The sequence below is a fragment of the Fukomys damarensis genome, unplaced genomic scaffold (genome assembly GCF_012274545.1).
Source record: "Fukomys damarensis isolate Sample0158 unplaced genomic scaffold, DMR_v1.0_HiC HiC_scaffold_2, whole genome shotgun sequence".
Taxonomy (NCBI): Eukaryota; Metazoa; Chordata; class Mammalia; order Rodentia; family Bathyergidae; genus Fukomys; species Fukomys damarensis.
Window position 1 is genome coordinate 18,565,098 of NW_022900914.1, and position 15,719 is coordinate 18,580,816.

General features: G+C 39.4%; 1 protein-coding gene across 1 annotated transcript in view; it reads left to right on the forward strand.

The window, feature by feature from the left end:
* The window catches only part of Arhgef33 (Rho guanine nucleotide exchange factor 33), a 55,093-nt gene that overhangs the window by 18,534 nt on the left and 20,840 nt on the right, over positions 1–15,719 (forward strand). Inside the window, exons 3-8 of the mRNA XM_033762235.1 lie at positions 4,046–4,155; positions 5,798–5,847; positions 10,205–10,348; positions 12,993–13,157; positions 13,586–13,707; positions 14,840–14,982. Of these exons, the coding sequence (XP_033618126.1) occupies positions 4,131–4,155; positions 5,798–5,847; positions 10,205–10,348; positions 12,993–13,157; positions 13,586–13,707; positions 14,840–14,982 (649 nt within the window). The 5' untranslated portion in view covers positions 4,046–4,130. The remainder of the gene's footprint in view (positions 1–4,045; positions 4,156–5,797; positions 5,848–10,204; positions 10,349–12,992; positions 13,158–13,585; positions 13,708–14,839; positions 14,983–15,719) is intronic.

The following is a 15,719-nucleotide window of genomic DNA, read 5'->3' on the forward strand; positions in this document are numbered from 1 at the left end:
ATATATTTATACATATACATATATAATGAGACTTTTTTTTGATTATAGAAAACATGAATCACTGTTTAATTTGTTAAGGCTAGCATAACCTTAAAGACAAATTAAAGTATGATTAAAGAATATCCTTTTGGGCCGGGGATTTAGTTCAGTGGTTCCACCGCCTGCCTCACAAGCACAAGTTTCCAAATTCGATCCCCAGTACCAAAATAAAAACAACAAAAAAGAATATCCTCTCATAGTACAAAAATCAGTTATGAATATAGATGCAAAAAGTTTAAATATCAACAAGTAGAATCCAGTTGTATGTCAAATGAACTGTATCCTATAAACAAACATATATTCTAGGCATGTTGAATCAGTGAAATAGCATAATTCATGAAATAAAGGAGAGGAAAAGAAGTCTATCAATTGCAAGTTCTAATCAGTTGAAAGGTCTAATAAAATCAAATCTTTATTCCTAACAAGAAGTTTTAGTAAAATAGAACTTAGTTTAAGTTAAATAACATAGATTACTTATCAAGGACAGCAAATAGTCTACATACTCTAGAGCCATTTACATTAAAATCAGAAAATAGATAATGATGCCCACTATCACTGTTATTAGGAAAAATTATTCTGAAAGCTCTAGCAAACACAGTGGTAAAGCACTTGCCTAGCATTTTGAGGCTCGGGCTCAATCCCCAAGTTCCCTGCTTTTAGGATAAAAGTAAGCTAGAAAATAAAGAAATGCTCATCTAAAATTTGCACAATTAGTGGAGGATTTTAGTATGGTGGATGAATATAAAATAGATACACATGTAATAGAGACTACAAAAAAAAACAAACAAACCCAACTAGGAATGGAAAGGGGGAAAAACTCATACAAAAATCTTTAAAAGATTTAATAAATTTCATTTTTAAACACAAGTACCTTAAGAAAATTACAAAATCTGATCAAAATACCTAAAGAAGGATCCAGACAAATGGAAATATCTGTTGCTCTTGCATGAAAATATGTGATATAAAAAAAATGTCAACCTATCTGATTAGTATATAAATCTAATGCAATTCTGATGAGAATTCCATTTTTTTTGGTAATGGTTAGAATGTAAAATAGAGTTCATTTGTTTGTATGGAAAAGTAGATGTGAGGAAAGGCAAATTATCTGTATATCGATGTTTTTGTTGGTTTTTGAGGTAGTGTCTCATTATGTTGCCCAGGCTGGCCTCAAACTTAACATGCTCCCATCTCAGACTCCCACATGGTTGTGATTACAGTCCTGCCCCACTGTGCTTGGCTAGGAAAAGCAAACTATGAGGAAAAATACTTGGCTTGCCTCACTTTTTTTCCCCCCTGATATTAGGGACTGAACCCAGGGCCTTCACACTGAGCTAATCCCCAGCCTTTTCCACTTTTTCTTTCTGAGACGGAATTTTGCTAAGTTGCTGACTTGCCCAGGCAGGGCTTGAACTTATCCCCCTTCCTCAGCCTCCCAGAGTGCTGGGCTTACAGGCGTGTGCCACTGTACCTGGCTTCAAATATTTTTAAAGCATGGAAGGACACACAGACTCTGTGGTTTTGGAATAGGAATAGATAAATAGATAAGAATAGAATAGAGAGCCCATAATATATTTCAGTGTGTAAGGGAATGTAATATGTGCCAAAATTAATATTTCAATTCTATGAAGAAAAAGGATAGTTTACTTAATGTGTTCCAGTATAAGTGATTATCCATCAGGGAAATAAGAAAGTTGAACATCCCTTGTCCCATAATATAGAAACAAATTCCAGATGAATTACATACTTGTAAAAATTAGAAAAACCTTGGAAGAAAATTTAGGAAAAAAGTACATATAACCTCTGTTTCATGGTTTTTTTTTTTTTTTGGTACTGGGGATTGAACTTAGGTCCTTGTGTTTGCGAGGCAGGACACCAAACCACTGAGCTAAATCCCTGGCCCTATAACCTTTGGACTGCAGAGAGCTTTAAAACAAATTGAAGAAAACTAGCAGCAATTAAGGAAACGTATCTTTTTGACTTAATACATTTTAAAATATTTCAATAGCAGAAATGATCACAGTCAAAAGAAAAAAAGACATATGGGAACAATATATCATGTGATAGAATTAAAATCTGTTATACAGAAGCTCTTACTAATTGAGGGAAAAAGACAGACAAAATAACAGAAATAAAAGGAATACAGGAAGACTAATGATTCATTCAAACTATGAAATATGCAGCCATTAGGAATTATTTCTTAGATCTTATACCATTTACCTTGAAATGATTGCCACGAGGTGTTGAGAAAGGTAAGCTGCAGACAAGAGTAGCAAGAACCTACTTTGACATTCACACCATTGTACGCATATGCTGCCTGCATGTTTGTGTGTGGCGGATTATACAAGGACAACGGAAGAAATGAAAGAACAGCAGAGATTCACGGTGGTTGGGGAAGAACACTTTGCCCTCTGAACAAATGGACACAATAAAAACAGCACGCAGTTGGGTTGCAGTGGTGCAAATCTAGACTCCCAGGAAGATGAGGCAGGGAGATTGCCGGCCTGGGCAACACAGTGAGGCTCTGTCTCAAGGAACAACAACCAAAGGCTTCTGCACAAATAATAATGATCCAATTTTTAAAAGAAATCAAAATGCTTATGCTACAGCGTAAGTGGACAAGGTAGGATACAAATGTTTAGGTAGGCTCCATTAACAATGATGTAAAGGGCCAGGGATTTAGCTCAGTGGCCCTGTGCCTGCCTCTCAAGCGCAAGGTCCTGAGTTTGATCCCCGGTACCAAAACAAACAAACACAAAAAACAATGATGTAAAACGTTCCAGAGAAGAAATATTGTCAGGCAACACAAACCAATGGCCACAATAATTGTTTAAGCAGAGGTATTATACATGACTCTCTCTCTATAGTTTCCAAATTTTCTCCAAAGTAGTTTTGTTTGCTTTTGCAGTTAATGAAATAAAATAAAATTTCTAACACTTTATTGATCACCTACCTTTTATTATGTCTTGAAATCGGTGGCCATATGTACATATGTAAGCTTGATGTCCTAGCTCTGAAAATGTGTAAGTTTTCGTTTTACCTAGGATTTTTTGGTAGTTTTTAGTTTGTTACAGATTAGGTAACTAAATCTTCAAGAATAGATTTGCCATAAAATCCAATACAATATGGCTTCCTATGTTAAGGCTTTTTTTTCCCCAAATAGCTGCAGAAGTTACTTCTAGTGATAATTTCAAAATTCTGTAGGTAGGTCCATCTAAAGGCCTGCCCTATGCCATGTGTCCATCATGCCTTCGTTGCAAGGAAGGCTCAGAAAACCTGGTACTTGCAGCTCCTGTAGCAGGAGGCCCATAGGTGGGGGAATTCCACACACATCAGGAAGCATTACAACGCTGGACGGCTAAAAGGAGGGTCTGTGCTCGTGCTGTCTTTGTGTGTTCACGAAACTACATTCTGGATTTGCGGGTTCATGACCAATGGTGACAACAGCAGAGCCACATTTGATAAGTATCTCCTGGGTGCAAAGGAATCCTACAGATGGTGAAAATGGGGATGAAATCATCAGGAACCCTATTGTTTAATGAAATAGAAACAAGTGTACTGGCCTTCATACTTGCTCAAGGTTTTTATTCTTAAGAAGATTTCCCTAAACTATAACCTGCTAGTAAAATCCTTAGTCCTAAATTAATTGTTTGGACCCACAAGAGAATGTAAATGTAAGTAATGAATTGTATATTTCAAAAATGATATCTATCTGTTGGCTAAATATTTACTCAGTTTGACATTTCTTATTCTGAAACTGCGTAAACCTTGATCTGTGTTCAGTTCTTTAAAGTTAACACATAAAGCCAGGGGTGGGGCTCAAGCCTGGAGGCTGAGACAGGAAGATTGCAGAGTTTGTGGCCAGCCTGGACTACATAGTGAGTTCAAGGTCCACCTGATCCAAATAGATCCTATCTCAAAAGAAAAAAAAAAAAGTTAACACGTAAAACTAGATCAAATTCTTCACCAGTTCTGCCTGCTATCATTTATTCTTGATTTCAATTAACAGGTGCAGGGAAGCAAAAGTGGCCTGATCCAGGGCAACAGTGATGCCATGGTGAAGAATAGATGGGAGGAGAGAAGCAACAGGCACCATGGAAAAAGCTAAAACAAAGCAAGGTCAGACTTGCGGGGCATGGGGTGCATATTTCTTATTTTTCCCAGCAGTAACTTTAGCATTGATGTAGAAGAACGTACTGAGAGTAAGGTCAAGATACAGATGGAAGCCAGATGGGGTAGGGTACACCTGTAATCCTAGAACTCTGGAGGCTGAGACAGGAGGATGGCAAGTTGAGCCCAGCCTGGGCAACTTAGTCACTTAGCAAGACACTATCTCAATCCAAACTAAACTAGAAACTCATAAATGAATAAATAGGTAGACTGGGGATTTAGCTCAGGGTAAAGGGCCTTGGTTCCATGCTTCCATTCCCAGTACTGCCCCACCCCTGAAAACACAAATTCACCTAACAGACATCCAACATCTTCCAGGCTAGCCTAGTTTCACAAGTGCTTTCTCACATGAAGGAACAATCACACAGAAGCAGGTTCCGGTATCATGTCCAGTTTACAGTTAAGGAAACAGTCATAGAGAAGCCAGGCTACAATACAAAGTAGTAAAACCAGGTCTGGGATCCTGGCCTGCATTCCCAAGTCTTGGTTCTTGCTGTTAGACCAGGGTGTTGGGAGATAGCGTAAAATGAGCTACACAATCTCTACTCAAGCTTTTTGAGGGGTGTTTGGGTAATCTCAGATGATCTGGATTTTATAGGAAACCCCTCTGCAGGGACAGGTTCTGGGCTGAGGTTTCATATTTATGAATCTAACATACTCTGACTGCTTTCTTTAAGGAGGGATTTCTGCATCAGCATGTTAGAGAACAGTTTCCACATCTATGTACACAAACACATATTTGCAAACAGGGGCTTCCTCTCTAAACTACTGGACTCATGCAATATGACACGATCAGGGGTAGAGCGTGATGGGTGATCAGTGAACGTGGGTTGCCTCATTTTCATGGTCAGTCGGTCAATGTGATTCTGAAAGGCACCGTTAACCTTTTCTTCTCCTGAGGTTGCAAATGATTTTCACAACCTGCTGCTGTCCTGTGTGTTTGCCCTGTGTTTTCCAGTCTCTAGTTTTATTTCTGCCCACTTCCAAGAACCTTTCCATTGGAGAGAATTTCTAATCCCCCCCCACCCCCAGGCTCTTGCCTAAGAGGACAGCCACATTCCCTTAGCTGATCTCAGCAGTGACAGGTCAGACCTCAGAGGTTTGGAAAGGTTGAAAAGTAGGAGAAAGCAAGGGACATTGAATGCAGGCCTCCTGAGATCACTAAGTGACAACTGGACGGGTTTCCGGGGAAAAGCATCCTTGCTGACTTTAGAACTGTCCCTTCAGGCAATCACTTAGCCCAGAAGACGAGGGAGACCCCTGGCATCCTCTCCTGGCTACTTAATGGCCACTAACCACATGGTTTTGTTTGCAAGTTTCCCCACTGTGGTAGAACATTGTTTTCTACTACAAGAGTTAATCCTACCCAATGGTTTCTGCTACAAGGTAGGTATGATTTAGACATTAGGATATAGAGTAGATATGAAAACTCACTACACCAGTTTATTTTTTGCTCTTGAATCATTGATTTCTTGTCATGCAGGCAGAGATAGAGAATCCTGTGAGTTCTCTTATTCCCTCTGTATCTTATGAGGACAGGAAGGGAGCAAAATGAGTTGTCATGATTGAACAAAGCCTTCTCTCCCTACAGGAGACAATGAACATATGCCGGTGAATAACCCTTCCACACAGATTTACCAGGTAAAGACAACCAGATTCTTTCGAATACTCCTGTGTGTAGTAGTGGCGACTGTTCTTTTTGTGCAGAGATTTCTGGTACTAACATATGCCTCCTCATACACCACCACACTCATTTTCTTATCAAGCCTGTGTATCCTTGAGAGCTCGGCTTATTGGAGGACAAATTTCTCCTCTTATAAAGTGCAGCTCTACTAGGCCACCTCACCTCTGCTGGGCTTCCCTGCCGCCCCTGGAGCCACCACACCTAGCAATAACATTTCCAGAAGAAAGGATCTGTTTTTCTTATTTTCCCATTTTAGCAGGGAGAATTGACAATTAAAAAGGGGTCAAGGGCCTGGGATTTACCTCAGTGTTTCCTGCCTCTGGAGTGCAAGGCCTGAGTTCAATCCCCGGTACCAAAAAAAAAAAAAAAAAAAAAAAAAAAAAAGCGGGGGAGGGGTGTCATTACTTCGCATGTCCAAATATGGTGATATAAAAATTTAAGCTCATTTTACACAATAGGAATAATTTGATTTATAAGGAAGCTGACAGTTCTGCAGAACATCTTTGTAACAAGAGTTACATCAAAGCTGTTTTGTCCCTGTTGACAGAATTCATTGGCCTCCTATCTTCCAGCTGCACATTTAGTATGTGTGGTGCTAAAGCAAGCCCTCCAACTATACATTTAAAAGGAAGTTCCGTCCTTTGTGGAAGTTTATTCTGACATCATTTGTAACATAAAAGCATCTTGAGCTAGAGAAACCCGTGCTCCTCTCTACACTTAAGATAGTGTCATCTATATGTTCTAGTTTCTCATCAGATGGCATAAATCTTCCGCCTGCCTGAAGATAGTGTTATCTGGAACACATGAGAAAGAAGACAGAGCTGGGGTGGGGGCTGAGAGAAAAAGCCCTTCCTAAATTGGCTGTAAGGTTAAAAAGAGCAACTTTCCAAGCAGAAAGATAGGTGTCCAGAAGAACAAGTAGGGCAAATGTTATGTAGATAGTGGAGCTTAAGTGACAGTCAAGTGAAAATAACAACTAGTTCCCAGAGATACTGTGCGAGAGTTCACTGCTGTGGGCTGGACCAGGGCAAGTCAGTACAGGATTATGAAAACATCTGAACCATATTGGTCCTAGACTTGGATCAGCAATGAGAGGCACGGAGGAAACAGCCTCATTTCAAGTTAATTCGTATTTACTGAGTAGTTACTATGTGCAAACTCTACTGCTCGGCCTAATGGGATCTTTAAATAAATGAAAGAAATACTCTCATTGATTTGTAAGTGTCCACAACCTGGAAAACACACGTGAAATGGTTTGTACAGGTAGGCGGTTGGAAAGATCATAATGAAAGCATGGATACAATTCTCTGGGGGAGAGATGAATTCGGACTGACAGACTAAGGACAAACCGATCGTTTGACGAGTGGGTAGGAGGAAGGTCATCTCTGGCAGGAGGACTATCTTGAACAGCAGCTGGGACGCAGGAGTGGGCCTTCCCTCAGTACCGATTCGATACCTCCCTGGTCCAAGATGGCTAAGTGCTTTCTCTTACCTACTTTCCCACTGCTCTTGTCTGAACAGCGAATGGCCTTTGAATGAGTCTAAGTGCCTCTTCGAACTCGGGCATGAGTTGAAGCCTAGTATAGCTTTTATGTAGGTCACTCCCTGGATGTTGGCTAAAGATAGCTGCGGTGGGGATGGCCTCGTTATCCTACTGTATCACAGACCCAAGTACATCTGTTCACAGTGGAATACACGAGACAGTGAAAATGAAGTTGGTCTACGGTGATGTGTGCTAACTCATCCTTGTTTTAAAAGAACACTTCCTAAGTCTGTTTACTCCCAGCAACGTTTATCCAAAAGAAGAAGGAGGAGAAGTGAAGAGGAAGAGGAAGAGGAGGAAGGAGGGAAGTGGGAAGGAGTCAATTAAAAGAGAATACAATCTATATTAGAAGGGACCATATCCGAAGTAATATGTGAAATTTCTGCAATGATTTCCATATTTATTTTTCTTGATAGATCCTATTCCTACTTGACAGCATATACAGAAGTTAATACTTGCTTTTTGGGTCTTTGAAATCGTCTCATCTAGAATGTAAGCTCTAAGGGCAGGAACTTAGTCTGTTTTGCTCCTTGCTATATTCTTGGCATAAAGTACGGTGCTTGGAGTACAACACATACTCGATAAATACTTGGTGGATGAATGAAAGCTGGAAATTTGTGTATATTGCTTTGAGCCAAGAAATCTGAGCAGTCATTCAATGCATGATACCAAATAGAACCTGATAATTGATTCTTTAGGAAGAAAGAAGAGATCCAAAGAGTTTGTTAAAAGACTAAGTACCAAAAAAAAAAAAAAATTAAGTACAAAAGCCAAACAACTTTAGCAAAAATATTTATTTTGTCTCTACGTGAAATGTCTACATAAAAAAGCACTGCAAGAAATTACAACAGAAAGGGTCTGAGAGTTCATCCACATCACAATGTACAATTTCTTAACATAAAAATATTTTGAGCAAATTCCAAGGCAAATACCAAAATTGGAAAGATACTTCCAACAAATATTTCAAAGATTTAGTGATATATAATGGGAAATTCAAAGACCCAAGTATAGAGAGGGCAAAGAACACAAATTCTTCACTCCTATGTAGCCTTAGCAATGTAAGCGCTGCATTTTTCTCCATTTTTATTACTTAAATTCTATAAGACACATTTTCCTAGGCAAGTGCCCTCCCTCTGAGCTACATCCCCAGCTCAAGACACATTTTTCTAAACCCACAAATTTAGAGCATTACATACAATCCAGAATGTTTCCAAGAATAGACAACCACCCTCTGATCAAATATATTTGTATCATGACTAATTAATTGAATGCTTTGGCTCCCTTCAATACGGATTTTCTTTTGGGTTAAATATTACCTACTATCTTGGACTCACAGTAATTTCATATTTCAGAATTTATTCTGAGGAGATGGTTTGAAATATATGCAAAGTTTACATTAAAAGTGTGGTATGAAAGTATTATTTACAATTGTGAAAAATTACAAATTTTCCACATGGGTGAATAGGTAGATAAACCCCTCCATATTCCACATGATAGAATATTATACACACCTTAAAATGGATACTTAGAAAAATTTAGAAGGCTATGGAAGAGGGCTTATAAGATAGCAGGGGCAAAAAGATGAGGGGCAGAATCAAAATATCTGTAGTATGATCTCAGCTATATCAATATCATTTAAATGCATATAACAAAATACAAGAAAATGTGAACGCTAATGGATACACTGAAATAACAAGACTTGGAGTAATTCTCATGTTTCTTTATTTTTCTCATGTAATGAAATAATTTAAGAAATAAGTTATGTGCCAAAAGGACATCTAATTGAAAAGCTACGGGAACCTGTCCTTACAGTAATAGGTTTCATTGTCGAAACTGCCACTGAAGGTTTTCTACATGATCTGTTAAGTCCTGGTCAAGCCTCAGTTCTTTATGCCATTGCAGAATGTTCTTCTAACACTACGAGAAGTTAGAGGGCCTGTGGCCTACCCAAGAATCAATTTTTTTTTTTTTTTTGGTGGTACCAGGGATCAAGCTCAGGACCTTGCGCTTGCAAGGCAGGTGCAGAGCCACTGAGCTAAATCCCCAGCCCAATAAAATACATTTTCAGCACACCAGCATTTACCTCAGCTTTAACAGGATCCTGTAAGGTGACTTTTGGGGAGCTTCTGCAGGGAGTGCACAGGAGTGAGTTAAGAAATTTACTCTTGATAATCAAATTACTTGCAGCCTACTCTGTGCTTTAAATCATTGAATTTCTGGGGAATCAGTAAAGAGACCTAAAATTGGAAGATGAAAAGTGGCAGAAAAACGGGTTTCTTTTGTAGTGACTCAGGTCTAGGGGAAACCAAAGCAATCAAAGCAATCAAAGCAATCACCCGGCATCCTTGCTGTCACGTGCTACTCCCAGACAGCTGCGTTTTCACACTTACAGAATCAAGTGTTGTAGGAATCTGACAGGCCTGGTGGAGGTTCCCAAAGGCTGTCATTCCTGGCTTTGCAGAGGTCCCAAGGCACAGGCACCCTTGAATTTGCCTCCTTGTAGCCTCCTGGCTTGGGTAAAGTGGCAGAAAGGAATGGGAAGTCTGTGTAAAAATCAAGTCGGCATTCCTGAAGCGTTTAGTTTGAGGCCTGAAAGAAAGATCTCTGTTGGAAAAAAAATGGAAGACTGACTAAAATTCATCTTAAGAAGAGTTAAGAAGCCAAGAAAGGAAAGAAAATTGAAAAGCAGCACTTAAGAGCAGGAAATAGGAAGAATTCGGACTCCTCTCCCCCATTTCTTTGAGCCTAAGCTGCCCTCTGTGGTACCCTAGGCTTTGAAGTTCAAGTCTTCCCTGAACCTGCCTCCGGTGGGAGCCCGCCTTCAGCGGCAGGATGGAGGGATCATAACCTCTCTAGAGCACCTCCATGAAAAAATCAACGAGATGAGGAACGTGTTCAACTCGCTGGAGTACAAGGTAGTCTCCCATTTCTAATCCTTGGGGCGGGCTGTGGGCTGTGAGATAGAAAGCCGGAGAGAGAGCAGAGAAGAGATGTTAAGACCACATCCTCCAGGTATTTTTCTCTCATGCGACAGTGGTCGTGTTGTTGTGGAAAAACCAGTCTGTAACAGCTAGAGAAAGTAAGCGCCCTCAGCATTTTAAAAATGGCTTCTCGCCGTGCATGGTGGCGCACGCCTGTAATCCCAGCTCTCAGGAGGCTGAGGCGGGAGGATCGCTGTGAGTTCGAGACCAGCCTGGGCTACATAGTGAGTTCCAGGTCAGTCTCAACTACATAGTGAGACCCTGTCTCAAAAAACAAAACAAAACAAACAAACAAACAAAAATAAGGCTTCTTGTCGCACTGTGTGAGCCCTGGCTTCTCCTGGCCTTTCATTGGTTGTGAAGCTGTTTATAAAGCAGTAGAGTGATTTCATTCAAAGAAACAGGTGGACAGCTCAGAACAGTTTCAGAATTCCCAGAGTCCACATATAACCTGGCTGTTAAAGAAAATTTTGATAGTTTTAAAATTTTTTCGAGAGTTGAAGTTCTACAGATGAGGAAAAGTCTTTTCCCCTAAGATTCTGTTGTCTTTTGGCTTCTAGCAGAAAACTACACATCCACGCATGGAAGCAGAGATAATGAAACATTTCTTTTGGCTAGTGGTTCTCTTTTTTTTTCCTAAGCAAAATTTATGTCTCAGGGCACTGAAATGAATGTCAGACTTCCTTCCTTTAATTTTTAAAATTGCGTACTTTTTACTCTGAGTTTATATAGCCATCAATTTAATTTTTCTCACAGAAGATAAAATTTGCCTGATGAAAATCCCTGGGTCAGAAGGTAACTGATCTGGTGATTTAATCCAGCAAGACAACTGAATTAGGAGATATACCAAGATCCGTCACAAAGATTAATTCTAATTCCAAACCAATTGGGATGAAAAATAGATTATTCATCTTGTTTCCCAGTTTTCCACCCCCAAATACTTCATAAGTTCTTCTTCTTTTTTTTTTTTTCTCAAAACAATCTCTTTGGGTCCTCTTATTTCTCCCTATTCCCAATCCTAGAAAGAAACTATTTGTGAAACACAAAACACTGAAATTTTAAAATGTAGTACAGGACATTGAGTCTTTGTAGTGGAAGATGTCATTGCAAGTTGAAATCTTTGGATGGCTTGATTCTGAAATTGTTTAGAAATACACATGTGAAGAAACTTTGTTATGGTACCTGGACTTTCATTTTCATTCCTTAGTTGGCGGTTGTCTTAAATTATAGAATAAATCTTCTAAACAGTTCTGTTTTGAAGAGAGAAGTAGAGCTAAGAGTTCCTCTGCTTAGCCAAATAGGATTATAAATGTCCAGAAAGTAGTATTTTTATCATGTTGTTATTATTTTAACTCACTGTCTGTTGTAATTGCTTTTCTCATTTGTTCAATAAATAATTCTGAACCTTTAGCAGTGCTCCGCTTTCTCCACACTTCTCTTTGTGCTTAGCATTTTGATTTGCCACCTAAAGAGGAAAAGAATTCCAAATTCTGAGCACCAACATATGTTGTGATAGATACCTTTACCTACATTGACTCATGGAGTGCTTAAGATAGTCCTGTGAAGTAGATATTATTATAATCATTTTGTGGACAAGGAAACTGCTACAAGGAGGTTAACCAACTTGATTAAGGTCAAGTTCTTGCACGGGACAGCTAGGATTTGTCCCCTACCTAACTGCCTCTTACGTGGTGTGGAACTTGACATCTGAGGCCCAGCATGGGCTTTCCTATGTGCCCAGCTCGCCTGCTGCATGGGAGGCTCGGCCCCGTTGACACGCTGAGCTCCTACCACTGTAGATATATATGGCTGTGCCTTCCTTATGGAGTAAATAAAGCTCACTGTCATTGAAAATGTCATTACCGACCTTTAAGGATAATATCCAAGAATGAAAAACAAAACAGAAACAAAACCTTTTCTTCCCTTTCAAAGAAAGTTGCATCAACCCCTAGTTATTCCTCTTCTTGTTGGTTAGCTTCTTAAGGGGGGAAAAAAAAAGAAGTGAATTGCTTTATTCTCTCATCAGGGAAAATATGACCCATCACTCTTCTTTACCAGAGTTCAGAGTTACCAGGTTAAGACTCTTTTCACATATATGTTGCTTTTCAGGTAAATTGCATCTTTACCAAAGGTTTAAACATTGCTGGGCACGGTGGTACACCCCTGTAATCCCAGCACTAGGGGAGGCTGAGGCAGGAGGATTGCTATGAGTTCAAGACCAGCCTGGGCTACATAGTGAGTTCCAGGTCAGTCTCAACTACATAGGGAGATCCTGTCTCAAAAAACCAAAAATAAATAAAATAAATAATAAATGGTAGCTTGCCAGAGCACTTATAAACTTAATTGATTGCTTGGTTTCTTGCCATTTATCTAACATCATCCTGTGTTGTGTAAAGAAGATACTCTTTTCCCTAGACGAATGACACCAAAGTTGCCTTAAATTGTCCGAGCTCAAGCAAATAAAGTCTGTAGATTTTCAAGAGCCTCATTTCTCAAAGCAGAGAAAAAGCCAAGGGGCCAAAAATGCCATTGATAATAACTTACAGCAAACTGACTTCGCTTTCCATGCATTATTTAGTTGCAGGCCCTGGCCTCTGAGCTGAAAACTGGTTTCACAGAGGCAATGCAGGAACTGTCACGAATCCAACATGGAGAATATGCCTTGGAAGAAAAGGTTAAGATCTGCAAGTGTTCCATGGAAGAAAAAGTTACTGAGATGAAGAATTCATTAAACTATTTCAAGGTAGGTGCCTCGTTTATTTTCCTGCTAAAAAAAGAATCTTGGTCCTTAGTTAATAGGAATAGAAAAGGTATCCTTTCCCTAGTAGCCAAATTTAAGAATTTACCATCTGCGTCATTCACTAGTTATCATGGGAAAATATTTATTTCATGTTTCTCTCTCTCTCTCTCTCTCTTTTTTTTGTGGGTACCGGGGATTGAACTCAGGACCTTGAGCTTATGAGGCAGGTGGCAGAACCACTGAGCTAAATCCCTGGCCCTTCATGTTTCTCTTTTTCATAGATGTGTTAAGATTGGAGACCACAATAGAACTATATTTTTCAATCCTTATTCATTCATTCATTCTTCAATAAATATATACTAAAAGCTTATGGAATGCCAAACATTATATTCTATGCTACCAGTTTAGAATGCAGCAATTCTTGTTTTTAGGAAGAGCTGAGCAATGCCATGTCAATGATTCAAGCCATAACTTCCAAACAAGAAGAAATGCAACAGAAAATTGAACAACTTCAACAGGAGAAACGAAGAGAGTCTCGAAAAGTTAAGGCCAAGTGAGTATCTTCAAAATATTTCCCATAAGCAGTGGCTTCTACAGAGGCACCAGGAACAACATTCTCTCTGTGTCAGCACTTGTCCAGTTCGCTCCTGATCTCCAGGAGTCAGTATGTGATAGAGGACAGAGAGCCAAGAAGTCGGCGATTTCCAGAAATGGAGGGTGAATCTTGTAAAGGGAAACGTATGTATTACAACATGATGTGATGTGAAAATAACATAAAATGGTATGGGTGCTTTGATCACAACTATCAAAACACAAAAACAGCACCTAGAAAGATGTATGTGAAAACAATGATTGTTGTGTAAAGCATTTGTTTTGTTAAGATCTGAGGCCACCAGTTATTTATTTTTCCTTGAATTTGTCTTCGTGGGCGGGGTCCTGAAGTTTGATCCCCAGTACCAAAAAGTAATAATAATGATGTTGATAATAATTTGTCTTCTAAATTTCCTCTAAGGCTGCTATTATTTTACTCTTCTTGTTGAAAATAAGTTTATGTTAGAGAGACTCCACTAGGTCTCACCACTCAATACATGTAACCTTATTGTTATATGTTCTTAATTTTGTCACATTTAAAATAGAGCTATGAGAATATTTATGGGATCCTGGAGAACAGGTTAGCAAATGTAAAGCATCCCCAGCAGTGGTTACCTGCAAGCCTTAAAGTTCCTGAGGATAGGGATGCTGGTGGAAGAAAACTAAGAATGAAGAAATTACAGTTAGAAGTGATTCACAATATCTGAAGTTTTTTCTCCAGCTCATGATAAATTAAGTTAAGCTATATGAATTACTAACAATGGGCCTCTTTCCCCTTGTGCTGGGGGTCAAATCCAGAGTCTTGCGCATGCCAGGCAAACTTTCTACCACCAAGCTATACCTCCAGCCCCTCCATGGACCATTTATAATTTGTGGAAATAGTGATTATTATGGCTCAATCTAATAATTCAGACTTTTTCTGGAGGGGGCACCGGGGATTGAACTTGGGACCTTGCGCTTACAAGGCAGGCAGTGGAACCACTGAGCTAAAACCCTGGCCCTTATTCAGACATTTTCTTGAGATGCTATGAATTAAATCCTCTCCTAATCTAACAGGTTAAGCAGCAAACTAGATTGTTATTTCCCTTTCTTAGGAAAACTCCAAAAGAAGAACACGGCACACAGGCTGGACCTGCACAAGCACAAGGAAGTCCTTTCCGTTCCATCAACATCCCTGAACCTGTTCTTCCAAGTGAAGATTTTACCACAATTTTGCCTTCTCAGGCCTATGAAAAAGGTACAGTTCATAAATCATGTTCAATTAACCAACTAGCTCTCTCACCCTGATTTCTAGGACTTATTAATAGAAAGAATGAGCTGAAGTCCTCCCTCGTTAGGAGAGGAAAATGATATACTGCCCAGACTTTTTCCTCATTACTGGAAGGATCCAGTTAGAAGTTAGAAGAATCCAGAGGGCTCAAGAGATCCTGAAAACCTGCCCAGTGTTTGAAGACTTTTTTTTTTTTTTTTTTTAGGAAAACACTAATCTGGATTCTTTTGTTTCAGTTGGATTTAGTACAATCACTACTATACCAACCATGAGAGAGAACAGTTTTATAAATTTTACTCGGACTAATTGTTTTAATGGCAGTCTGACTCAGTACTCATTTTTCTTTGAAACAAAACAAAACAAAACAAAAAGACCAGAGCTGGTTCTGTCTGTGGGCTGCGTCAGTCACCAACCATGTCCCAGGTCTGAGGGATGGGAACAGACCTTACTTGGTGGCACCTTGGCAGAACTAAAGAAACTAACTTTCCAAGGGATGTGATTGTGGACCCGTTCAACTCGGGAAAAACAATACATCTTAAAAATGTTTGTCATTTCGTGCATTCGCAGCGATGTCTCGTAAAGCACCTCTGCACAGAAAAGTGCATGTAGAAATAATTCACATTGCTGACACGACTTTCCCGTTTTTTTTAAAAAATTAAAATTTATATAGAAAGTCCTTAACAGTCGGTTCAATGATTTCTCAA